The 25,614-nt window shown below is 45.3% G+C and overlaps 1 protein-coding gene across 11 annotated transcripts in view; it reads left to right on the top strand.

Annotated features, from left to right (window-relative positions):
• The window catches only part of SAMD4A (sterile alpha motif domain containing 4A), a 211,533-nt gene that overhangs the window by 142,311 nt on the left and 43,608 nt on the right, over positions 1-25,614 (top strand). For 9 of the 11 annotated variants that reach the window (XR_012159608.1, XM_073350077.1, XM_073350079.1 and 6 more), the window contains exon 4: positions 16,000-16,263. The exons of the other annotated variants lie outside the window; for them this stretch is intronic. Coding sequence is in view for 8 of the 9 variants with exons in the window: in XM_073350077.1 (XP_073206178.1) it covers positions 16,000-16,263 (264 nt within the window). In the remaining variant the exon portion in view is untranslated. The remainder of the gene's footprint in view (positions 1-15,999; positions 16,264-25,614) is intronic. 11 annotated transcript variants of the gene reach the window in all.

Here is a 25,614-nt window from a genome sequence, read left to right as displayed (position 1 = left end):
GCTACAAAGCTCATCTGTTCCTTTCCAGGCTTTGGTGTGGGTGAGGAATATGCTCCGTTTATCCTGGGAGGCTGCTTAGAACAGACATTGGTCAGCATGTTATGTTTTATTTTAAGCTCTTTAGACGTACCCAGAGAATGCTGGATGGATGAGACCAATAAACCTACAAATAAATAAAACATCTTTGTCACCCCCTCCTACTGTAGTAGGAGGTAGGTCTGATTCTGGTTTTGCCTTTCATGGCCTGGCTCAGATTGACCAGTTTAGCTTGTGAGACACCCACGGAATGGCTGACATGCTCAGGGCATTAAGAGGGAGCAGCCTCTTTGATTTCAGAGTACAGAGACTATGATTATCCCTGGCTGGTGCATGAGGGGTGCTAGGGCTTGTGAACACACACCCGCTCTCTGCACACCTGTGCAGCAGCTGGGCATAATCTGGTCCTCAGAGAGCTACCTTTCTCATCCCCCTAGCATTCCCTCCAACAGCAACCTGCTGGCAGTGTCATGAGAACTGGCTTTCCTGTGACATTTCCAGCACTTCCCAGTTTGTCTGGTCGGAAGTCCACAGGAACTACCCCCCCCCGCCGCCCCATGTCGTGTTTTGCTGAACTGCGAGGCAAGCAAAAGGCATGAAAAATGTACAGATACTAGAGATGGTTGAAAAAAATTCTAATTTCTAAATGTTTTGACCAAAAGGGTCAATTTTTTCCATGAAAATTTTCACAAAAAATGTTCCTATTTGACTATTTAGCTCTAAAAACTATATAGAAATTGCTATAGATAATATTATATACAAACCGCTTTTCTGAACATCGGGAAAAAATGGAGCGGACTGGCTCTTATTTTATCTGAATTGGATCAGGTCTGGATTTTGGTCGAACTGGATCTTGGCCGTCAAATGTTGCCTGTCAGTAACATTTGGAATGGCTGCATTACACTGATTCAGTAACACACACTGAACTAACCTCTGACTTATGGTTTAAAGAAGCAGTGTACAAAATAGTTATTTTGCTTCATTTACTAAGACTTTGAACAGCTCCCATAATTATAGCTTCCTTCCCCTTTTCAGATATTTTTTTGGGGGGGAAATGTTTGCTGTTATGCTTACTGATATCACATCCTTTAAATTGCTAAAGGAGGGTTGGATAATAGGTCCAGTGATTTGATGTTTCCATACTTTGTGTAAGCAACATCTGCTTCATGACTGCTTCCTATGAAAGTGCAGTGGGGAGACTGCAGCAAGGATGTTTCCTTTCCAGCTATATTAAGACTTTGTGTCTGTCTCAGATTCAAAGCAGAGCTATCCAAATGCAAATGGATAAAATGCACTGCAATTAATGGCTCATTATTGGCAGTCCTGAAGTTGAACTATTTGCATTAAGTGTGTTGCTCTCATTTGTTATGTAATTCTATTAGATGCTGGTTGATGTTCAGTGTTCTCTTGTGACTTCTGACTTTCCAATTGGCCGATCAATATAGTTTGAGAATTTGTTTTGTTACATAGCAGATATGTTTGCGTGAGCGTCTAGCGGGAGGAAATCTGCAATGCTGATAGAAATTGGGGCAGACTTTTTACACCTGTAAACTCTCATCTTTTGGAGAAGGTAGCAGGATGGTTAGCGAGTTTGGCTGGGGTTCTACTGAGTAGGACTGATAACGTGTGTTGTGGTAGGTTGGACAGCAGGGCTGGCGTTACCAGTGGAAGTACGAAATATCCTTGTTAAATATTGAGTTGGGGATTATCAAGAAGCATTAGCAACCAGTGCTGTTTGTGATGGAGTCAGACTAGCTTTCTGGGTAACGTGTGATGTGTAGTATCAGTTAAGTATCTTTCACATCCTCTAGTAGGGGGACTGTATCCTGCATTTGCCAGGGAAAGGGCTCAGGTCTTTCCCACCGCTAACTTACATAATGTGATGGTCTGTTCAGAGCCCCCTTTGAAGCAAGAGATGCATGCAAGGGAATCTAACAAGCCTGAGCAGGTCAGGAAGGACAGATCACAACCCTTCTGGGGACAGAGCACACACAGTTGGGGCAGTACATCTAGTGCAGCAGTTCTCAAACTTCACTGCACTGCAACCCCCTTATGACAACAAAATTGACACAACCTGAGGAGAGGGGACCAAAGCCTGAGCCCGCCCAAGCCCTGCTGTGCCGGGCAGGGGGGGCCAAAGCCTGAGCCCAGGTCCTGCCACCCTCGGGCATTGGCTTCAGCCCCTGGCTCCACCAAGTTTGACGTCAGCCCTGGCGACCCCGTCAAAATGGGATTGTGGTCCACTTTGAGGGCCGGACCCACAGTTTGAGAACCATTGATCTAGTGTATACAAGAGAACAGGACAGAGTGAGAGCATGAGAGAGGGTGAAAAGAAAAGAAAAATAATAGAAGAAGAAAAACTAACAAGTAGCCCGGATGGGAGGAGGACAGAATGATTTAATGACAAATGACAAAGGCAGTAAGTAATTATTTTACATTCATGTAACTTCCTGTGTGGTATTTCCTAGACAGTTGTATATGATGTGACTTATACATACATCATTTTTTTCCAGTGGTTCATTACTGTCAAAAACATGCATTTTCCAAGTAGTACGTCCACTTTAGAAGTTTCTATGTGAATGTTAATGACTGTTTATGGTTCTCAGGCACTATGGGAATGGACCAAAGGTTGCCCAATGCTGTGTACAGGCAGATTTCTGAAATCCACCCTACTGCGTGCTTTCCAGGATGATTGTGTAGCTTGCCAGGGGGAGGTGGAGGCACAGTGCAGGGCTATCCATCTAAAGTGTATTCCGGTATAGAAGCTAATGCTATCAAATCTACCTCTTCTTCTGAAGGAAAACATTTTCTCAAAGATGGAGTTTTTGTTGAGCAGTCCCCAGCAAGTGATCGATGCATGATGCAGCTAATAAATCCACAAATAAATATCAGCACCTTTGCCTTCGCTTGCCACTGTGGCGGGGACTGGTACTTAATACCTCATCACCAGTAACCTGCCAAGTATCTTTAATAACCTAGAGGCGAGATTTTCAGCAGATATAAATGGACACAGCTCCATTGACTTTCAGTGAAACTACACTGATGTAAACAAGCCACAGATTTGTCCCAGAGTCTCTTCATCGCTGGTTAGAGCTTTTTAAATGTTGATGCAGTGTTGCAGGAAAAGGCAGTTTGATTTAGAAGTTTCCCTCTGGGAGGAAGAAGAAGAAACTAGACCTCCCTCAGCTTTCTTTTGTGATTTGAGTCCCTCCAGCCTGCTGTGTAGCATCCTCAGCAGAACCTTGGGGGCTGGGAAGCTCGAGTGTGGAACAAGTTAGCACAGAGCACATGGGACCAAATTTCCACAGGTATTTAGGTGTCTAAAGATGCAGATAGGTGCCCAGTGGAATTTTCAAAAGCATCTAAGCAGGTTAGGTGCCTAATTCCTATTGATTTCAGTAGGAGTTAGGTGCCTGACCTGCCTTGGAGCGTTTGAAAATCCCACTGGGCACCTATCTGCATCTTTAGGCACCTAGATACCTTTGGAAATATGGCCCCTGGTGAACAGGGAACTAAGGACTTGGTGAGAAAATTGTGGTATAACTTGAATATAAAGGATTGTGAAGTCCTTTGAGATTTACTGATGAAAAGTGCTATGTAAGAGCCAGGGATCATTATTATTAATATTATCTAATATTATTATAATTATAAACCAGTATAGTTAAACTGATGTAAAAGGCTGGTGGACGCTCTTATTTCAGGATATGAGTGGCTTATTCCTATTTAGTTAAACCTGTTCCTAATCAGCTTCAGCTAAACCAAAATAAGCCCCTCATACTGAAATAAGAGCATCCACAAAGGTGCTCTTTACACCAGTTTAGGTATCAGTTTAAATTCACACTTTAAGTTATATCGGTGCAGCTTTCTCAGAGAGAAACCCCAAGTTGCATACCAGTATTTCTAAGTGACAGCTGTGAGGGAAGATCATGTGTGAAGGGAAGATCATATGAAGAAGTTCAAGTGAGAACAGGTAGTTTCGTAGCACTTCTATATGGAAGTTTACAGGAGTTTTCAACTCTTTGTGTTTCTGATTCTATTCTGGGGAGTGAAACAGAATTTACTGTCCCTTGAGGTCTCCACCTGTTAAGGGGAAAGAGAAGACGAGAGGAAATTTGCTGAGTCACCAGAGAGTTTATTTAGGAGAGCTTGGTCAGCAAGCTGGTAGGAACCCTCCCTAGGAACCAACAGCAAAATCAGCAAATTATGGAGCAATTATTGAGACTTGCGTTAACAATGAAATGTTGCTATTCATGAACAGCCCTGGGAACTAAGATTCTTTTCATCCACAGAACAGATACAGCATGGACAGGGGTAGAGCTTTCTTGCAAAACTCCCATAATGTCCATAACCTTGTCACTGAATACCGACCGAGAAGGCGGTGGGTGAAATCCTGGCCCCACTGAAGTCAATGGGAGTTTTGTTATTGACTTCAGTACAGCCAGGAGTTCATCCTGAGACTTTCGGTTTTCTTTTATCCCACATTTTAAATGATCACCTGAATTTAAAACTGACAGATATTAGTCACATTAATCCGCAACTGGAAGGCTTTCAGATATATTATAGTGATAAGTGTGGGTATATAAGAATCTGTAGAATAGAATATTACAAGGCCTCTGCTGTTCAGTAAAATTTGCAGGGTCCCTCTCCAGAGATCGCTACTTTTTGTTTACTGCAGCTGTGGGATAGCTCTGTCCATGCCTTTGGAAGCAACCAGGACACGAAGACTTAGCCGTGGTTGTGGATTTGCTCCATGTGTCAGGGCAATGACAGTGTAGTGTCAGCATCTGTGTTTGTCCCGTGCTTAGCTCAAAAGGGTCTCAGTCCTTACTGGGGCATGTGCATGCTGCCGTCCTATGAATGAGCAAATAATAATAATAATACTAGCTGTGCAGTGAGTTGCAACTGAAACCAAACTACCAGGTAAGAGATCACTGCTTATCGTATTTCGAAAGATTCCTGCTGACTTCAGTGGACGCTGGATTAGGCCCTACAGGAACTACTTTAAAAGATCAGCAGTACTTGTAACAAATGCATTATTGCTACTGTATCTAATCTTTATCTTTTATGGGCAACCGTGCCATCATTTAAAAGAGTCAGGTTTTAGTTTGCTTGAAAAAGCTGAGCTGCAGAACGATAACGGGTTTTGGGTTGTGATTTTATTCCCCTCAGCTGTTGGTATACAGTTCAGAGACCAGAGTTTGCTTCTTTGATGCTTCAAAACTGAAGTTACAGTCACAACAACAAAAGCCGGAGCATGGAGTATAAAGAGAAGGCCTCAAGGGTTAGGGGATACATTTTTCAACACAGTAGTTTCATCAAGATCTGCTTCATACAAGCCTGAGCTTTTGCATTCGTCTGTATGTCACTGGCTATGTGAGTGAACTACTGCAGGAAAAGGGACCAATAGCAGGACAGCCTGTATGATTCATACTGGCTTTTGTTTCTGGATTCTTCACTAGAGAAAGCAGGAGAAACTGTGAAAGAGGCAAGCAATTTGTTTGCCTTAACAGGGTGCTTTTCCTGGAACAGACTCTTCCTAATGATTTGAATAGCAGTTGGGGGGAAAGGGCCTGTTCTGTTCTGAACTTGCTGTTTCCTTGCAAATGAACAAAAGGAGCTGTTCAGTATTGTCCCAGTCTGGTCCATGAACTGAGCAGTGCATAGAGGTGCAAGGAGCCAGGACGGGCTGAAAACACAGTGATTTCAAATGGGAAACTAGTTGGGATCAAACTGCTGTGTTATGTGTCTATTTTCTTGGGCTTTAGCTTATAACCACAGAGTTGCAGAGTAAAAAAATACAGTAGGTGACAGGGCAACATCATTTGGTGACATATCCTAAGGAAACATGGTTTACACACATGCCCCCAGAGGGCACACTGCTTCTTAAATTAAAAACAAAAAACCCCACCCAAGTGCCAGTAGGGTTAGAGATGTGCTTTGGACCATGTTTTCTTACTCCATCAACTAGAGAACTGTGTTCCACATTGTATCCACATAGTTTAGAGCCACTGCAGGACCACTCTAAATTATGCATGGCTGCAGTGGCCCTTAGGAGCCATCCAGCTAGGGTGACCCATAGGGACGGGGGTGTGGGGTAATAGGAGCCTATATAAGAATAAGTCCCAAATATCGGGATTGTCCCTCTAAAATTGGGACATCTGGTCACCCTTTATCCAGCAATTGAAAATAGTCACTCCCCAGGGTGTTCTGGCCAGGTTTCCCTACCCCAGCAATATCCCTGGCAGGCCCCTTGCCCTGGAAGTTCTGAGGATGGGGGAAGCAAAGAGCCATTCCAACAACTCCGCACCACCCAGCAAACCACCTTGCACCATGGGATTTCCCCCAGGGGCCAGGGCTGGAGTGACACAATGGGGCCTGGGAGGACCATAAATCAGGCCATTTGTGTCAAATTCAGCCACTGCAGCATGACATCGAGGAATTTCTAGTTCGGTTTTAGAGGTAAATCTTAGTGATGGAGTCGCTAATATCTCCGCCATTGTGCTGTGCAGAGAGTCTCACAGCACTTTAAAATACTCTTCTCCACATTTTGAGATGGGCGAACGGAGGCAGAGAAAAGTTAAGCCACTTGCCCCAGGCTGCACATTGCATCGATGGCAGAGCTGATTATAGAATCCAAGCCCCATGCTCTAATTACGGGAGGGGCTGCTTTTTGCCTTCTGAGCATTTGGTCTGCCCTCCCAAGAAGCCGCAGCATAAACATCGTTTGCTGTTCCTCATGGTCATTAGTGAAAAATGCTCCTGAAATTAGCCCTTGTGTATAAAAAAGGCAACCCCACTTCAAAAAGGGAGAGAGAATAAACAAACCCCAGTCTGCATGGCTCACATCCTACATGGATCAACAGTATGGGATAAAGAGCCACAGTCAGTTTGGGAGCGAACAGAGTCTGTTTCACAGAGAAAGCGATCAAAGAGATAAACCATCCCACCTCAGAATTGCCCTAAATAAGTTTCAGGATCTTCCTGCACGTCAGTCTTTTAACTGTAATGCAGTTAGTGTTATCTAACGTGCCAAAGGAGCTATGCAGATTGACACCGGCTGAGGAGCTGGCCTTGACTGGCTACCACAGACCACACACCAGGGTTCCTGAATAAAGGATTGCAAATTTCAAGTCTTTCTCCAGTAGCTGTTTCTGCAGACCAGATGAAAATGTCTTCTCTGTTGTAAACCATAGCCTCAGTCATCTGGAGAAGAAGTTATTAGCCTCTCTTTGCTACAGTACGTTCAAAATCCTGGCTCTGCTAGGAAGAGTTCTGCATCCCAGCAGTGTCTGGAGTAGGTCAGGGCATTGTCATGAGGTTTTTTTCTATTAATTTTAAGTCTAAATGGGTTTGAAAACTGAGAGATAGACTGCAGTCTCTGGCAATTCCAGACACCATTGGGGAAAATTGGCTCCAGATCATTTAGTGCAACTTTCCCTGGGACACAAACCATTTAATGAGCCTATCTAGGCCCTCACAATTAATAATTAACTCCCAGAGTGTGGCTGGCCTTCACTCAGGTGCCTCAGGGTGTGTTTGAGAGGATGAACTGACCTTTCTTGCTTCTTCCAAGTGCAGGGGACAGAACCATTTGCAGTGCATGTGCTTTCCTCATGGCTGCCTGCCAGCACCCCTTGGGGAACAAAGCACAGCAGAGGGAACACTGACTTATGGACCAATCCCTTCACCATGCTGTCGAGGGAAGCTACACTACACCCTCATAAGGGCTAGGTGTGTCAGCAAAACACAGCTAAGCTCCCCCTGAAGGCAATGAGATCTTGGCATGAGTGTGGATTGCAGGATCAGAGCAGCGACAGAGAAACGAATTAATGATCTAAATTAGGACTGACAAACGAATGGCTTACCTCCCCACAGACAACGATCTGCGTGCTCTGGGCCCTGCCCCATTAAACCCCAGTGCTCCAAATAAAGAGTGTCTGAGGAAGGTCTCCCCAGAATGATTCAGGAGGAGCAATAACCTAGTCCACCATCTTGGCTAGTATTCAGAGTGATAGGATGTACTGCTGCAGGATGCATGAGTATCACATGAAGAAGGTCAGGGAAAGTGTTGGACCCTTACTGAATGGGGGCGGCAACCTACTGACCGATGATGTGGAAAAAGCTGAAGTACTCAATGCTTTTTTGCCTCGGTCTTCACAGACAAGGTCAGCTCCCAGACTGCTGCACTGCGCAGCACAGTATAGGGAGAAGATGAGCAGCCCTCAGTGGTGAAGAGAACAGGTTAAGGATTATTTTAAAAAGCTAGACATGTACAAGTCCATGGGTCCAGATCTAATACATCCAAGGATGCTGAGGGAGTTGGCTGATGTGATTGCAGAGCCATTGGCCGTTATCTTTGAAAACATGTGGTGATTGGGGGAGGTTCTGGACGATTGGAAAATGGCAAATATAGTGCCCATCTTTTAAAAAGGGAAGAAGGAGAATCCAGGGAACTACAGACCGGTCAGCCTCACCTCAGTCCCTGGAAAAAGCATGGAGCAGGTCCTCAAGGAATCCATTTTGAAGCACTTGGAGGAGAGGATGGTGATTAGGAACAGTCAACATGGATTCACCAAGGGCAAGTCATGCCTGATCAACCTGATTGCCTTCTCTGATGAGATAACTGGCTCTGTGGATATGGGGAAAGCAGTGGATGTGATATAACTTGACTTTAGCAAAGCTTTTGATATGGTTTCCCACGGTATTCTTGTCAGCAAGTTAAAGAAGTATGGGCTGGATGAATGGACTATAAGGTGAATAGAAAGCTGGCTAGATCGTTGGGCTCAACATATAGTGATCAATGGCTCGATGTCTAGTTGGCAGCTGGTACCAAGCGGAGTGCACCAGGGGTCGGTCCTGGGGCCGGTTTTGTTCAACATCTTCATTAATGATCTGGATGGTGAAATGGATTGCACCCTCAAGAAGTTCGTGGATGACACTAAGCTGTGGGAAGAGGTAGATATGCTGGAGGGATAGGGTCCAGAGTGACCTAGACAAATTGGAGGATTGGGCCAAAAGAAATCTGATGAGGTTCAACAAGGACAAGTGCAGAGTTGAAGTGTGTCACTAACTTTCAGAGTATGATTGCAAAGGCAAGGATGCCTCATTCATCTTCCCTGCACTTTTATCAGGGCTCACTGACCCGTCTTGTCCAACCAGAGATTCTTAAATGTATCTAGCTTCCCGGCAAGAAACCCACAACGCTTAGGAATGTTTAATTCTTCTTTGAGGTAGATGCAGACGTGTATTCCACTTAGATAGGTACACGCCCAGGGCGCCACAGCTGGAGATTTTGTCTAGCAGTACGTATAGGGGGTGGCACTCACACCTCGGGGCTGTGACTCCTCCCCTAGCTTTATGAGGCGGCACTGCCTCGACCCCCCTCAGTTCCTTCTTACTGCCTGTGGTTGGAGTCAGAGCTCTGTGTGAGTTTTAGCCTCACAACCTTGCAAATAGACTTAGTCTCGCTTCTTATTGTATATAAACTAGTAGTTAGTGTTAGTTAGTAGTCTGTTCCCGCGGTGATGCACTCACTGGGGGTTAAACATTGTCCTTACTGTGGAGGAGCAATCCCCACCCGTGGTACTTGCTCTGTCTCAGCACAGCTCACCTCCAGGGCCATTGCATGATCTGTAGATTGTTCAAGAAAAGAACTTGGGTAGCTTGGGACCTTCGCCTTACGCACCACCTGCTCGGACAGGCCATGTGGCCTGATCTGGTACTGAGTCCCTCATCTGGTGGACGATGACCCTCGGGCCCCGAGAGCACTGCCTCTTCACATTCTGGAGCAGGTGCCTCTCTGAAGAAACGGAGGAGCCTTTCCCCGTTGACTGCGCCCAGGAAGAGGTCACGTAAGACGGATCAAGATCTCGCCAGGTCTTGGGCCGACTGTTCTGCCTCCCCCAGGAAAAGCACGGACTGGCACAGAGCTGGTGCCAGCGTGCAGGACAGTGTGGGTACTTCTGACCCTTCCTTGTACTGTTGACTCCAGTTCTGACCTCCTGGCATCCTTCGAGTCTGGTAAGGACGAGGGAGATGCCGGTACTGACTGTATACGGGAGAACACCACTTTCAGTACAACATCCTCCCATTCAGCCTCTCTTCCATCCCTGAGTTTTCACCAAATATGTGATCGTGGTTACGGCATATCTCAGAAAAAAGGGAATCCACATCTTCCTGTACCTCAACGACTGGTCACCGAAGGGCAGATCCAGAGAGGAAGTTCTTGCTCACATCAGTCCCACTCTGCATGTGCTTGACTGTGTTTGGGTCTCATTCTAAATACCAGAAAATTATCTTTGGCTCCCACTCAAAAAATGGAGTTAACTGGGATGCTATTATATTCCATGACATCGAGAGTATTCTTGCCGACCGACAGTTTTCAGACAATTTGAAATCTTTGCCTCAGTCTGCAATTTCAGCCTTCCATGACCATTCAAATGTGTCTGAGACTGCTGGAGCAGATGTCCGCTTGCATGCAGGTGGTCCAGTTTGCAAGGTTGTGCCCTCGCCCCCTTCAAATGTGGCTCAGAACAATCTACTGTCCTACTCTTCATTCTCTGGACTGACTTGTTTGTCTTCCTCCACCAGTCCTAGACTCCTTGCAGTGGTGGACCTATCCACAGAATGTTTGCCAAGGCATTTTCTTTGTCCAGCCATCGCCAACCAAGTCACTTGTTAGCAACGCCTCCCTGCTGGGTTGGGGGCATACCTGGGGTCGCTGAAGGTACAGAGACTGTGGTCTGAGCAGGAGGCCTCACTCCATATCAATGTGCTGGAACTTCAGGCCATCCACAAGGCATGTCGTGCCTTCCATGACCATATCAGACACTCAGTGGTTCACATACTTACCGACAATACCACCATGATGTACTATGTGAATAAAAAAAGAGGAGCATACTCCAGGGCACTCTGCCTAGAAGCAATGAATCTGTGGCAGTTTTGCATTGAGGAGAACATTACTCCAACAGCTGTCTACTTGCCCGGGGTACAGAATCATCTCGTGGACCATCACAAGTGGTCCCTGAGGATAGGTGGTGTCCTGCAGGTCATCTTTGCATCATGGGGCATTCCTACAATCAACCTGTTTGCTATAAGGGAGAACAGGAAATGTCACCTGTTCTACTCTCTGGGCAGGGGCTTCAGTCCAAGCTCCCCCTCCGATGCTTTCCACTGCAGTTTGTAGTCGACTATCCTATACGCCTTTCCCCCATCCCGATAATTTCTTAGGTAACCCTCGAGCTCAGGGCAGATGAGGCCAAGCTCAGTCTCCTTGCACGGGCATGGCCAAGCCAGTGCTGGTTCTTCGACTTTCTCACGCTGTCGATTCAGCCTCCCATGTTGCTTCCTCTCCATCCCGATCTCTGCTCCCTGCATCTCATGGTGTGGCTGCTGCATGGTTGAACGAAGAAGAGCTGTGCTCAGTGGCTGTCCAACAAGTCCTCACCTGTAGGAAGTCCCTACCAGGATGGCCTACTTAGCAAAGTGGAAGAGGTTTTCAGTGTGGTCTTTGGCCCACGTGATCCAACCAATGCAGACTTCAGTCCAGGACATCTTGGGGTACCTGCTACACCGTGAGAAGTTGGGGCTTGTGCTTAGTTCATTGAGAGTACATCTGGCAGCAGTATCTGCATTTCACCCACATGTCCAGGGAAAAATCAGTCTTCCCCAATGTCATGGTGATGAGATTTCTGAAAGGGCTTCTCCATCTACATCTATATCTTGTGCTATGAGAACCAGTCCTAAACACTGCTCTGATGGTTCTAATGGGTCCCCCATTCGAGCCCCTAGCATCTGGTCTACTGCCCGTTTGATGTCAGAAAACTGAGTTCCTGGTAGCAATTATTATCTGCAACAAGGGTGTAAGAGTTGCAGGCTCTGATGGCAAGATCTCCTTACACACAGTTCTCTGAAGACCAGGTGACTTTGTAACCACACCCTAAATTTTTGATTTAAGTGGTTTCTCAGTTTCATTTGCACCATGCAGTATATTTACCTGAGTTGTTTCCTAAGCTGTATTCATCTCCAGAGGAGCAGCCTCTACGTACCTTGGATGTCAGGTGATGTGTAGCTTCTTATCTGGATAGGACAGAACCATTTCATGCTTCACCTCGCCTGTTCATGTCATATGAAAACCACATGAAGGGCCCAGCCGTCTCTTCACAGGCCATCTCTAGATGGATAACATCCTATGACTGCATATGAAATAGCTTGAAAGCTGCATATGAAAGACTGCATATGAAATAGCTTCGGCTATGTCTCCTCAGTGAATGCGAGCTTCTTCGACAAGAGCTCAAGCAACTTCACTAGTGGTCTTCAGTGACATTTCCATATTGGATATTTGCAAGGCTGCCACATGGTCCTCCATCATACAGTTACAGGCCATTATGCCATTACTGCATCTTCCAGAGTGGATGCAAACTTCAGAAGGGCGCTCCTGTGATCCCTATTTCAATAGACTCCGAGCACCGCTGCTTGGAGGTGACCTAAGTGGAATACACATCTGCATGTACTCGAAGAAGAAGGAATGGTTACTTATTTTAACTGTGATTCTTTGAGATGTAATGCAGACATGTATTCCATGACCCACGCTCTGTCTCCTCTGCATCAGAGTCCACTCTTATAGGTGTTCAGTTCAAATGAGCTAAGGAGGGGGTCAGAGCAGCGCTGCCATATATAGTCAGGGGAGGGGGCTGCAGCCACAAGGTGCAAGCACCACCCCTCTGTGGGTACGTCTAGACAAAATCTCCAGCTCCAGCGTGTTGGGCACGTACATACTTAAATGGAATACACATCTGCAGCATTCCTCAAAGAACCACAGTAACAGTAAGTAACCATTTAATATTTAGCATTGCTCTTAAAGTAATACCAAGTACCCATTGACGCATCTTTTACTGTGTCATGAAAAGTTTGGAGGGAGTCACTTTCTTCAAATTGTTTAATTGAGAGAGAACCAATTAGTCCACCTGCACAATGTTCTGCTACGTTCTCAAGAGGCACCAGATTCTCTTACAGCAAGAACCTGAAGACCAAGGAACTCTTTAGAAGTTGGAGGAGTCTACGTGCTCGTGTTGTCATCTATTAGATTATGCACAGTAGCAGGCCACTTTTAAATGAGTGTTGAATAAATAATACCAGCCGTGAAATAAATAAAGTTACTGAGTTTCTCACTCACTTTCCCCCCTTTTTACACTATTTGTTCGTCTTGTCTCTGTGCTTCTGGTCAGTCAAGAATGTCTTGGTGACATGCTTTCACCAGAGAAATAGCTGAAATTGAAACCTGGGGTATTTTTACTGCATATCTCCTCTTCTGAGCCTGATGATGAAACTTACAGTTAAAGCAGTTGGAAATCAGGGATATGAAGGAATCTGCCTGTGTTGTGTAATGAGCTTCTTCTGGCAGAATTTGCTCTTTTCTGCAGAAATTAAGCCTTTCTCTGGAAATCAGAGTCATTTCTGGTAGCCATCACAACATAACGCATCCTGTCTTGAGTTTACATCCAGACCGATTTAGGAACTTGTGCCTGAGGTTCTGAACACAGAAGACTAATTGCCAACACTTAAATATTAAGAAAGTTAACTACATTTCCCCTGGCCAGCCTGTCAGTAGGCCCATCAAACAGACTTCCCCAGCACAGCTGGAATTTTCTGATGTTCTGTTTGTTTTAACAGATGTGCCACCGAGAGACCACTATTAAAACTCAATATCACCAGTTAGAGCAGTTTACTAGAACCTGCAAACAAGTGGATCCAGAAGTATTTTGACTTGGAGCAAACAGCCCCCCCAAAAACTGACCACTTCCATTCAATGCACTATAATAAAACGTGTTTAAATGGACGTTTAAACCTTACTTATCTAGATTAAAACAAATACCCTAAATGCATCTGTAGTTCAGTCAGTCTGTGTCAAATTAATGACTCTACAAATAATTGAATTTGAATTTTCTGAAGCAAAACAGAGCAATCTTTTCAAATACATTTCACCCATAGAAAACAGAGAAGTCCTCAGTTTCCCTCCTCTCCCCCACACACTTCAAATTTCCCCTATTTACAACCAAAATGAACTGACGAGAGAGGCTCATTGACAGACGCCTAAAAATTAATTAGATGGTACCTTGAAAGGACACTGAAAAAATGTTGAAATGTATTTGAGTAGTAGCCTGAAACTCAGATCCTTCGATAACAATAATTGCATTTAAATTATATTCAGAATTAAACACTCTTCCAGAAAAGTCTCAGAAGTCCTAAAACTTCTTTTTTTAACTTCTCAAGCAAGAGCATCTGCATTGCTATTTAAACTCAAAGCCAGGTAAATACACACCCAGCTTTGAAATCTCTCAGATGTTGCTAAAACTCTCCCAAAATAATCCCAAATCACAGGAGTTTGCATTGTTCTTCTTTTCCCTAGTATTGTAAATGTTAGTTGCCAAAAAAAATTGAACAGGGTTATGTTAATATATCAGTCAGGGAAAATGTAAATACATATATAGCCAGAGAGAAAAACCTCAAACGGTTCTAAGAGAGAGATTCTCGGGAATCTGATTAATCTGTTTGTCACATAGGCATATTTATAGCATAATTTCTGTTGTCTGTTTTTTCTGGAAGGTTGAAAGACGTGCACTTTATAGCCCACCTGCTAGGCTCCTCTCTGTTGTGATGCTCTCATTATTAATCATAGATTGATTGGGTATGACTACACTGCAAAGAAAGACCCACAGCACAGAGTGTCAGAACCTGGGTTAAAATAAAAGGAGGACTTGTGGCACCTTAGAGACTAACAAATTTATTTGAGCATAAGCTTTCGTGAGCTACAGCTCACTTCATCGGATGCATTCTGATGTAGCTCACGAAAGCTTATGCTCAAATAAATTTGTTAGTCTCTGAGGTGCCACAAGTCCTCCTTTTCTTTTTGCGGATACAGACTAACACGGCTGCTACTCTAGAACCTGGGTTATTTGTCTCCGGCTGACAGGCTAAGAATAGCATTGTAGATATTCAGGCTTGGGCTGGAGCCCAAGCTCTGAAACTCGGCAAGGGGGAAGGCCTCAGAGCCTGGGCTCCAACCCAAGTTGAAATGTCTACACTGCTGTTTTTAGCCCTGCAGCTAAAACCCCACTAATCCAGGTGAATTGACCTGGGCTCAAAGATTTGGTACTGTTCTTTGCAGTGTAGACATACTCTTTGAGTCCAAGAGAGTAGTAGGATGCAAAAAGGAGTAGACGTTTATATGGAAGATGAGCCATCCAGTTACATTAGATAGGATAACAACTATAAGGGATGTAAATGCTCATGCTTTGGTGCATAAGCTGACCACTTTCCTAAGGGAAGTAAGAAGAAACTTCCCCCATGGCCAAGGTGTTGCATAATTGCATTATGGGGATTTTATTTCACCTTTTTCAGAAACATCTGGTGCAGGCCACCAGAGAGGGTGCAGGACTAGGGGGAGTATGGGTCTGATCCATTGTGGCAAGTTCTGTGGTCCTAAGTGTAGCTGTCTGAAAATTCCTGCTCCATCTAAAACTTTACCACTGCATCTTTTATGCAAGACAGATAATAGTCTGTGCAGAAATGAAGACAAATGGTAGCAACAGAATATATGTAGCCTCATACTACCTGTGTTTTCTGTCCTGCATGTAACTATGCCCTTGATGCCAGGAAAAATAATTTTAGAGTGAAAAACTTAACAATTTTTTAAAAATTAGAAATCAAATCCGTGCAACATTTTTTCCTAAGCGATTAGATATGGATCGTGTGATCCCATCCTGCTTGAGGTGTTGTGTCTTTCCTTTTTCTGAGAAGGTAAAAGAAAGATCAGGCTATGATTCAGGTACTAGCAGCCAGTCATGAAATTGTTCTGGAAGCAAGCAGTACACACCATGATTAACTAATTAGCTTCACTGGGGATTCTGCTGCATCCCAGAACGTGAGGGGGGGAATAACCTGTTTAATTTTATTTTTTTTCAGTTCTCTCAGGCCAGACACACCACAGCCCTTTGAAACGATCTGTGTCCCTTACCCCACCCATGAATGTGCCAAACCAGCCTCTAGGACATGGATGGATGTCTCATGAGGATTTACGAGCTAGAGGACCCCAGTGCATCCCCTCCGATCACGCCCCCCTGTCTCCACAGAGCAGTGTAGCCTCTTCGGGAAGTGGTGGGAGTGAACATTTAGAAGATCAGCCTTCTGCTCGTAACACATTCCAGGAAGAAGGGAGTGGTATGAAAGGTGAGTGAAAATGAGACACCCTGCTGCCCCCGCCCCCCAGAAACAGGCTCTGCTCCAATTATATATGGTTCACAATTTGAAAAGAAAAGATGGCAAGACAGGGATAGATAGAAGGAAAAGATATTCCCCTAACTTTCTGTAAGATGACAGCTTTTCTTCATTTTCATTGAGAATTCAGCCAGTGTATATTTAAGATACATTTATGTGCTCTTTGTACTAGTGAATATTAATGTTTTAATACCAGTATCTTTGCACAAAGCTTAATTTGAGTGAAGAAATAAACATTGCCTTGCAAAAGATTATTTTCATTTCAGCATTAGTTTCAGGCTAAGCAAATGAGTGCTACCCAGTACCATAGGGTTAGTGGAGCAAGTGGGCATTTCTCTACACAAAGTATGTTCTTCGATCTGTGCCGCCTTCATGGTGTATTACAAGATGCTCTGATGTGTCAATATGCCATCTGACCACAATTCACTTCACGTCATCAGCTATTTGAAAAGCTAGGTTGTATCTCTATAATGTGCAGCCTTAAGTTCAGAATTGATCCTCTTGGGCAGGGTGGAGGGTTGTATTGTTTTGTTTTTTATTATTGTCTAAAGTAGCATAGTATAAGCTTAGCATGCCATGTGTGATTTACCATTGTGGAGTTTGGTGGAACAAGAATACCACCAGGTATTTGGAAAAGTTGTAGTTGAGAGAGAATATTTATTTGAATTGAATTTCTTCTGTGCGGTTTGGTTGAATTTTCCACTACGCCTGCATTTTTAACTGCTTTTTAGCAATAAAACTAACTATCCTTTGAGAAAGGATGCAGAATTCTAAGTAACCCATTAAGGCCCCTACCCAGCAATCAGATCTTCAGGGTGGGCCTAACTGCGGGATCTGGGCCTCAAATGTCAAGGGTTTTTTTTTTTAATTATTATTATATAGAATGTATTTTAAAATGATACTGTGTTTGAGAATGGCAATACTGTACTGAGGTTGACCGAATGCTGCAAACCAGATGCTTGGAAATGTCTCATGGACTCAGCAAAGATATCACCTACTGGCCCCATTTCAGTTTCACATTAGTTCTGACATGCACCTTTCTCTGTCACTGGCCTCCACACACTAGTGTTGCTTTGGATTAGTGAGTTCCATTCCCTGTGCTGTGAACAGGGGCAAGTCACTTCCTGCCTCTGTTTCTCCTCCACCCTTTATCTGTCTTGTCTATTTACGTTATAAGCTTTTTGAGGCAGGGACCGTGTGTTAGGGCTTCTTTGCACAGGGAGATTTACTGGTATAATTACACCAGTGCAACTCCCCATGTGGACACTCATATTCTGGAATAAGAATTACCCGTATGGCTATGTCAGTAAATTTCCCCATGTAGACAAGCCCGGTGCAATGCACACAGCGTCCAGCAAAATGGGATCCTAATCTCAGTTAGGACTACCAGTTCTTGTAATATAAACACTAAGTAATAATCAAATACAGCATGTACTAAAGAGCCTAGAGAGATCAGTGCGGAGCAGCTAATCAGAATCAGCAGAGGAGTGTCCCTTCACTAATTCCTCTAGGAGCTGTGCTGCCATTAGCCAAGGACACTTGAGGAAAACACAGTGGTGTAGTACTTTTCATTTGTCCGTATTGAATTTCATCCTGTTTATTTCAGACCATTTCCTTCAGTTTGTCGAGATCATTTTGAATTCTAAACCTGTCCTCCAAAGCGCTTGCAACCCCTTACAGCTTGGTATCATTTGCAAACTTTATAAGTGTGCTCTCTATGCCATTATCCAAATAATTTATGAAGATATTGAATAGAACCAGACCCATGACAGAGCCTGGTGGGACCCCACTCGTTATACCCTTCCAACTTGAGTGTGAACCATTGATAACTCTCTGAGTATGGTTTTCCAACCAGTTGTGCAACCACTTTATAGTAGGTTTGTGTAGGCTATATTTCCCTAGTTTGTTTATGAGACAGTCATGTGAGACAGTATCAAGAGTCTTACTTAAGTCAAGATAGCTCACATCTACTGCTTCCGTCCTATCCACAAGGCTTGTTACCCTGTCAAAAAGGGATATTAGATTGGTTTGACATGATTTGTTCTTGATAAATCCATGTTGACTTTTCCTTCTTACCTTATTATCTTCGGGTGTTTACAAATCAGTTGTTTGATTATTTGCTCCATAATATTTCCAGGTACCAAAGTTAAGTTACTGGTCTACAATTCCCTGGGTTGTTCTTATTCACCCTTTTATAGATAGGTACTATATTTGCCCTTTTCCTGGCCTCTGGGATCTCTCCCATCCTCCTCTCAAAGATAATCACTGATAGCTCAGAGATCTCTTCTGCCAGTTCCTTAAGTATTCTAGGATGTATTGTGTCAGCCCCTGCCAACTTGAAGACATCTAACTTGTCTAAATAATTCTTAACTTGTTCTTTTCCTATTTTAGTTATTTATATATGTATGTAGTATAAAGACAAAGGGGCAGAAATTGCTTAATCTTTCTCCACCCATCATCATCATCATTGTTTTGCACCAACAATGTGCACAGCATTGTCTGGTACACAAAAATAAAGAAATTCCCTGCTCCAAAGAGAAACAGGCTTAGGGAAAGGAAACTCATTTCCCCTCTCCTTTTTTCAGAGCAAACATTATTTACGAGACTGTTTGTCAGCAAGTACAACCACTGGATTCCGCACTGACCAAGAATAAATATGTGCACTTTCAACTCCTTGCTTCTTTGCCTAGTTCTTCCAAGGTCCTCTCCTAGAACGGTCTATGAGCAAAGTTGTTCTTGCATTCAGCCAGGATGTTCAGATTCCTTTGTTTCATGGCGATTGCTCAACAGAGTAAATGTACCCGTTAGCTCTTTCCTTTCTTCAGCATGTTGCCTCCCAGCTTCCTCATCTACAACAGCAGGGAGATGGTGTTTTAAACATAGGCTTCTGGTTCTGCTATGCTCTTGAGTTGTTATGTGACACTAGAGCACATCATCAGGCTGCAGCGAAACATATACCAATGAAAAGAATAAGATGGAGGACAGGCAAGCAGGACCGGAAGCTCTGTGTCTCGATATTTTATCCAGAATCTCACCAACCGTACAGTGGGAGCTGCCAAAAATACTGCAATGGTTTGAGAGCTGCTTTTCAAAAGTTTTGTAACTTTCTGGACTTCCAGATCTACCTGTCCTGATGTTGGGGGTTCCATCTTTCATCATGACAGATTTCAGAGTAGAAGTGAGCTGTAGCTCACGAAAGCTTATGCTCAAATCAGTTTGTTAGTCCCTAAGGTGCCACAAGTCCTCCTTATCTTTCATCATGTTAGTGCCAGGCAGTGGCTACAGTGGTTGTCACAAGGAACTGGATATTTTGCATTATCTCCCAAGTTCCGTAGTCTCTGAGTTTTGTGTGCAGGTCGTCTCAGTGCAGGAGGGTATGATTGCCAGTTCTCCTGTGCACTCTAGACATGTTCTGAAATGGACATCAAAAAGAGAAGTCAAAATTCTGAGTGACAATGCTAGCATTTTGGTCATATTTTTGGTGGAACTAAATATTGGGCTGGATTCTCAGCTGATGCAAACCAGTGTTCTCCATAGCCCATTGTCCTCTCATCTAAACTATCAGATTATGCACTGCTACAATGTGTAGCTGGGCTGGCAGCATGAAGTCTACACCCTAAGAATGAGAAAGATTAAGTGGATTAGCATCAGCAACATACAACGAGATGCATTATTCATTCAGAAATGAAACTTGTGAATTTTCTATGTCGAGCGTTCCATTTCCAGCCCAATCCTGGAACCCAAACTCACGTGAGCGAGCTTTGTTCACATAAGTAGCAGTGAAGCTGGTGGAATTGTCCATGTGAGTAAGGGTTGCTTGCGTGCATACAGTGTCAGGAGTGGATCCCAGCACATTGCAGAGATGTCCATTTCGTATTCAAGTATGATAAAAATGATGCATAGTGAGTGGCTTTGAAATTGTGAAAAGACAGAGTTCTAAGATGCAGCTGCAAACCGTTGATTCAGCTGCAGCAGAAGTGCAGGTGAGAGTCACTGATTTAGCCCCATAATTTAATATCTTCCACCCAGTTCCCTTACCTTTGCAGAAGACATTGCCTTGCAGCTAAAGGAAGGCGTGGCCTCTTCCGTAACTACATGCTGTGGGCCAAACTTTGCTTTTAGATATCTTGGTGCAAATCCAGGGTCTCTCCTGAATTACTTTAGTTTATATCATAGCATTATCTCACCTTTGCTGTAGCGGTCAGTGGAGTTTATACTGATGTATCTGAGGGTAGGTCTACCCTTACAATCTCTGCCAGCATATTTATGGGTTTGTCTACATTGCAATTAAACACCTGTGGCTGACTTGGGCTCACGGGTCTCAAGCTGCAGGGCTGAACGATAGTGGTGTAGATATTCAGGCTCAGACTGGAGTACAGGCTCTGGGACCCTCCTGAGCATCTACACTACAATTAAACAGCCTCATAGCCCATGATTAATGGCATGGGTGTTTAATGGCAATGTAGACGTACCCTATCTGTCTATTTTAGGGTTTTATACTGATGCCCATTTGAGTACCTTCTACATAAAATCAATAGCAAAAGTGAAGCCTCTCGTGGATTTTATGGAGTCTCTGGCACTTCTCCCTTTACAGGCTCTAAACTCTGCTTGGGGTTGGATTTGGGGGGCAGTTGAAGGGAGAGGCTGGCAAGGGTTTGAGAATAGTTGTGAGGTGTTCATAGCGTGGTTCGCTAGGTCTGTTAGGGGTGTGATTATTTTGGTGGCATAACTATGGTGGCCAAACCCCTAGTGTAGATGCAGCTCTCCTGGCATAAGAGAACTTACGACTAGACTTGGGTACGCTCACCAAACCAGAATAAACTCTGCTGTCAGAAGCACTTTTTTGCCAGTGTAAGTGCACCTACATTAGAAAGGTTTTCCGGTATGATTATACCGGTATAGCTATATAGCATATTGCCAGTATAGTACACCCACAGTGTGAAAACAAGGCCTGAGAGCAGAATTTGGCCCGTTAGCTCCAGACTTCTGTTCGAAATGTAGATGACGAGTTTTCTGAATAACTGATTAGAAACACCTGGCATGAAAAAACACTCTGTTAACGCTGGGCGCAGTGTTTCAGAACTATCACACGGTGACTGAGTAATGAACTATTAGTAACGGGTGAGTCAAGAGTAACCCTGCATGTGTGCAGAATAGCTCAGCACTCGGCCGTGCGGCAGATCATTAGGGAGTAATAACTGTATCCTGCATGGTGATTTTCCAGGTACTGCCATTAAATGGTCTAAAAGAGCTCAACACCTTGTAATTTCCCCCCCTTTGCACCCTATTTTCCTTTCATGGGGCTAGAGTCTATCTAGCCCTTTTGCCAGTGCACAGTCAGGAGGGGGAGTAAGGAGCTTTCCTCTGCCACCGGCCCAGCTCATAGAATTACGGACTCTGCACTGAGGGGAGCTTAAGGATTCCCCTGCCTAGTTCAAGAAAGCAGAGTGGAAGGCGTAATCATACCACCTAAGGTATCATCATACCGCCACCACTATGTGCCCCCCATTGGAGCTGGCTGGCCAGGTGCAGGGTGGGGGCGTATGCTGAGTCTGCGACAGGGATGTCACGGTTTGCGCACACTCTACGCGCACAGGGGCGCTGAAGACCTCTGGTGCTCCCCTTGGGGTCGTGCGGCTCTGCACTGCAGCCCCTTACGATGGGCTCAGTGCTGTGAGCACCGTCTGGCCCTTCCTGCTCCAGTTTCCTCAAGGCTACACATCGGACTTCCTGTGGAAGCATCACCAGTGAGAAGGGCCCCATCACAGGCAGAGGTGGGCCCCAGCTGGGTGAGCTGAAGTTCTGCCGACCATGAGGGTGGTTCGGACCTGAGGTTCAGTGCCATCTTTTATGGAGAATAATCGCGTACATCGAGCTGGCACCCTCGTCCTGACTCGTCCCAACGTGCTTTACTGGCAGCGTATGCATATGCTGAGGACAGATGCCCACTGGGGACATGGGGACAGATGTGACTCCTCCATCTAAAACAGGTGCTCATGCTGGGTTGGGTTACATCCATTTACACTAGAAACCAGAGGCTTGCTGTTGCTGTACTCTTCAGCTTGCCGTTGGTGTAAGGGGTCTAACTGGAGCGTTTGTAAAACAGTTGCATGTCAGGGGTTTTGGGAATAGTGCTTACTTTAGACCTTCCAGGCTTGGTGTGTACCTGGCTCCCATGTTTGCTTTGCAATTATCATTTTCTTCCTTCCCTCTCAAAATCTAACATTTAAGTCATTTAATTTAAATGACCTGGGATGGTGACTGAGGCCAAGGAACTTGAGCTAAATACTGCTGACTGGGCTACTTGGCATTTCCTCTGTTTACTTTCGAATTGAGTTTGGGGTGAGACGTTCGGCAAACAGCTCCTCTGTGTGCAAGAGCCAAGGTCGAGCAGGAAGATGCTGGGACGCTCTCACTAAGACGTACTAACGCGCAGAACACAGGGTAAACGTCTCCACGTACCCAGACCTGGAGAAATAGCTGCACTGGTATGACTTGCTGAAGAAGGTGCTGTGAGATGGTTGTTCCAATGGTGGCAGGGGGCGGGTTAGACATATTGGGCTAAACTGTCCAGTGAAGGAGCTTAGGTTGCTCTTCTGTCCATTGTGCACCTAAATACCATATTTGTATGGGCCTTGTCATGTCTTTATGCACAAAGTTATCCAGGGTGTGGGCCTCATTTAGGTAACTGCATTTGACGCTTCACCCCACTGACTCTTTCTGGACTGTTAGGTTAACTGAGCGTCTCAGAACCATTTTGGTAGGAAACATACTTCAAGGCTTTCCAACCAAGTGACAGCTGGCACTAGGTAACTTTCAGCCCTGGGAATCACGACTCAGAGTCTGAGATTGTGGGAACATGCCCTTCTGACGCTGATGGAACTGGTTAAAGTTGAACTGTCTGCAGCTGCAACATGCCTTTGTAATTTACAACCCCCTGAGAAATATTTCCTGAAGGGCCTAGTGCACTCTAGCGAATAGCCCAAGCAACCAGGGTAAGGAGGAGTGCTTCCCAACATGCTGCAGTCACTGCACAGCTGTTACTGAAGCCTCAGGGCAGTGGGAGTCTCACCCCCTTTCCTTTGCCAAGGGGGAAACAGGCTGATGTCCCCACTCGGTTGCAGACCCACCAGTCCTGACCCTAATCCTCTCCCAGCCCATCACCAAGCTCTCTGTATGTGGCATCACAGAAGGCACGCCCATAGAATGGGTCTCTGCAGCACAGAGAGTTCTCCCATCCGGAGCAGGCTACCACCGTCCTGCCCCAGCAGCCGAACCCGTCCCGAGTAGTTCCAGCAAGGAGAGGGCTTGCCCCGACCAGCATAGAAGACTTGACGGTCTAGTGACACTGCAGCAATCAGAATGCCCTCTCTGCTCCAGTTCAGCCCAATGGGAGTTTTGCCATTGGTTTCAGTAAGCGAAGGATCAAAGCAGACATCCATCCGGCTTCCAGGCTGCAGTGAGCTGAGCGTGTGCTGGGTTCTTTGTAGGGGGAGCGCTTAGTGTCTCAATTCAGGAATATACTGAACACCTCTGCAGAGGGAGATTTGTCCAGACTTCCCTTCTGAAAGGAAGGTCATAGTGACATGGAGCCATTTGGATATGTGTCAGGGGTGGGGAATCTTGGAAGATGAGCTCACCCTGACCCTTGACAGGAATAGACTGCAAACAAGCCCCAAAGGTCTAAGTAGCCTCCTCACCCAGTGGCTTTTTACCTACCATTTCTATATGCATTTATTGCTTGATCTGGGAGCTAGTCAGTCGCCCATAATAACCATGCCATTTCTACGTGACTGGAAAAAAAATACAGCAAAATAAGAAATCACCACAACTTTTTATGTTGTCAGAAATTCTGTAAAGAGGGTGTGTGTTGGAAATGTCCATAGTCTAAATGGAAACGTGATGCTAAAACAAAAATTCAGGTAGATTCAGGTTCTGATATTAGGCCCCAATTAAGCAACGCATTTACATGTATGCGTAGCCATAAGCACGTGCTTAAATTCATCCCTGCTTAGCAAAGTACTTAGGTGTATACCTGACAACAGCATGTGCTTAAGTGCTTTGCTGAACCAGGGCTGTAGGATATTGTACAGCAGAATAGAACTGGGAAGAAAGCAAGTTTCAGGTAATATGATGGAGTTTGGATTTTATACTAAGCTACACTTCTGAATTTTGAATTTTTCCCCCTTTTCATCAATCGGTGTGTGTGTGTGAGCGTGAGTGGTGGTGAAAATAGTGTTTTGCTCATTTTCATTAAAACCCACTCACTAATTTCTCAGAGTCCAGAAAATTTGGAAACGAAGGTCTTCCCTTTCCTGGGGGGCATTTGCACTATGGTAGCTACTCTGATGTAACTGCACCGCACAAGCCCCATGGAGAGGCACCCTGCACTCACATTAAGTAGGGTTTCCATCCAGGCACTGATCTCTCATTGCGCAACAGTGGAGTTTTATGAGTTATTAGGTCTCATTTAGGGCTTGGACAGCTATTTAAATATGTAGATAATGCCCATCCCCAGTGACCAAAGGGGTCTGGTCCGCTGAAGTTAATGGAAGCCTGTCCATTGAGTTCAGGGAGTATCGGATCAAGCTCCAATCGACCTCCTGACTCTAAGGGCCGGCCTGACAGGTGGGTGACCACCCGAGAGGGTGCTGTGGCGAAGCAGGACTGGGGACTGGTGAGTCTGGGGGACAGGGCTGGGGCATGGAGAGTCTGGGGGCAGGGCTGTGCAATGGGCCCAATTCCTCGAGCAGGAGAGAGAAGCAAAGAAACTGGAGTTGGGGGGTGAGGAAGAAGAGCGGAGAAGGGCCACCCTGTGCCATGCAGGCGAGGGAAGGAGCAGAGGAAGAGGAAGGAAGCGTGGGCTGGGGGCAGACCCGCTGCATCTTTACACAGTGAGCCCAGAAGAGGCCCAAGGTGGCAGCAGCAGTAAGATAAAGGGAGCGTGAGAGTCGCGGGCAGCAGCGGTGCAGAGCAGTGCCCAGCGGATGGGCGCATGCGGCCATGGAGCTCAGTTCCCCCGGGGTACCGCCCTTTGCTTTCCCGCGGGGCTGGCTCTCTGCTTTTGCCAGCGCCATCAGAGTCTGGGCCCCCCCAGCCTCCAGGGTGTAGGGAAGGGGACTGTGGCCCCACAAAGCTCTGCAGTGGGATGTGCTGCACTGCGGGAGCCCCTTCCCCACTCAGTGTGTCTATGGGGCCATTATGGGGTTGGGGTATCATGCTATCAGTGCTCTCCATCTCCACACAGCTCTTCAGCCAGGGTCAAGCTGTGATGGGGGCATGGAGGGGATCAAGTTGGCTGCC

Source organism: Lepidochelys kempii, chromosome 6 (genome assembly GCF_965140265.1).
Source record: "Lepidochelys kempii isolate rLepKem1 chromosome 6, rLepKem1.hap2, whole genome shotgun sequence".
In the NCBI taxonomy this organism is placed as follows: Eukaryota; Metazoa; Chordata; order Testudines; family Cheloniidae; genus Lepidochelys; species Lepidochelys kempii.
The sequence above is the reverse complement of the archived record's forward strand: the minus strand, read 5'-3'. Positions and strand labels throughout refer to the sequence as shown.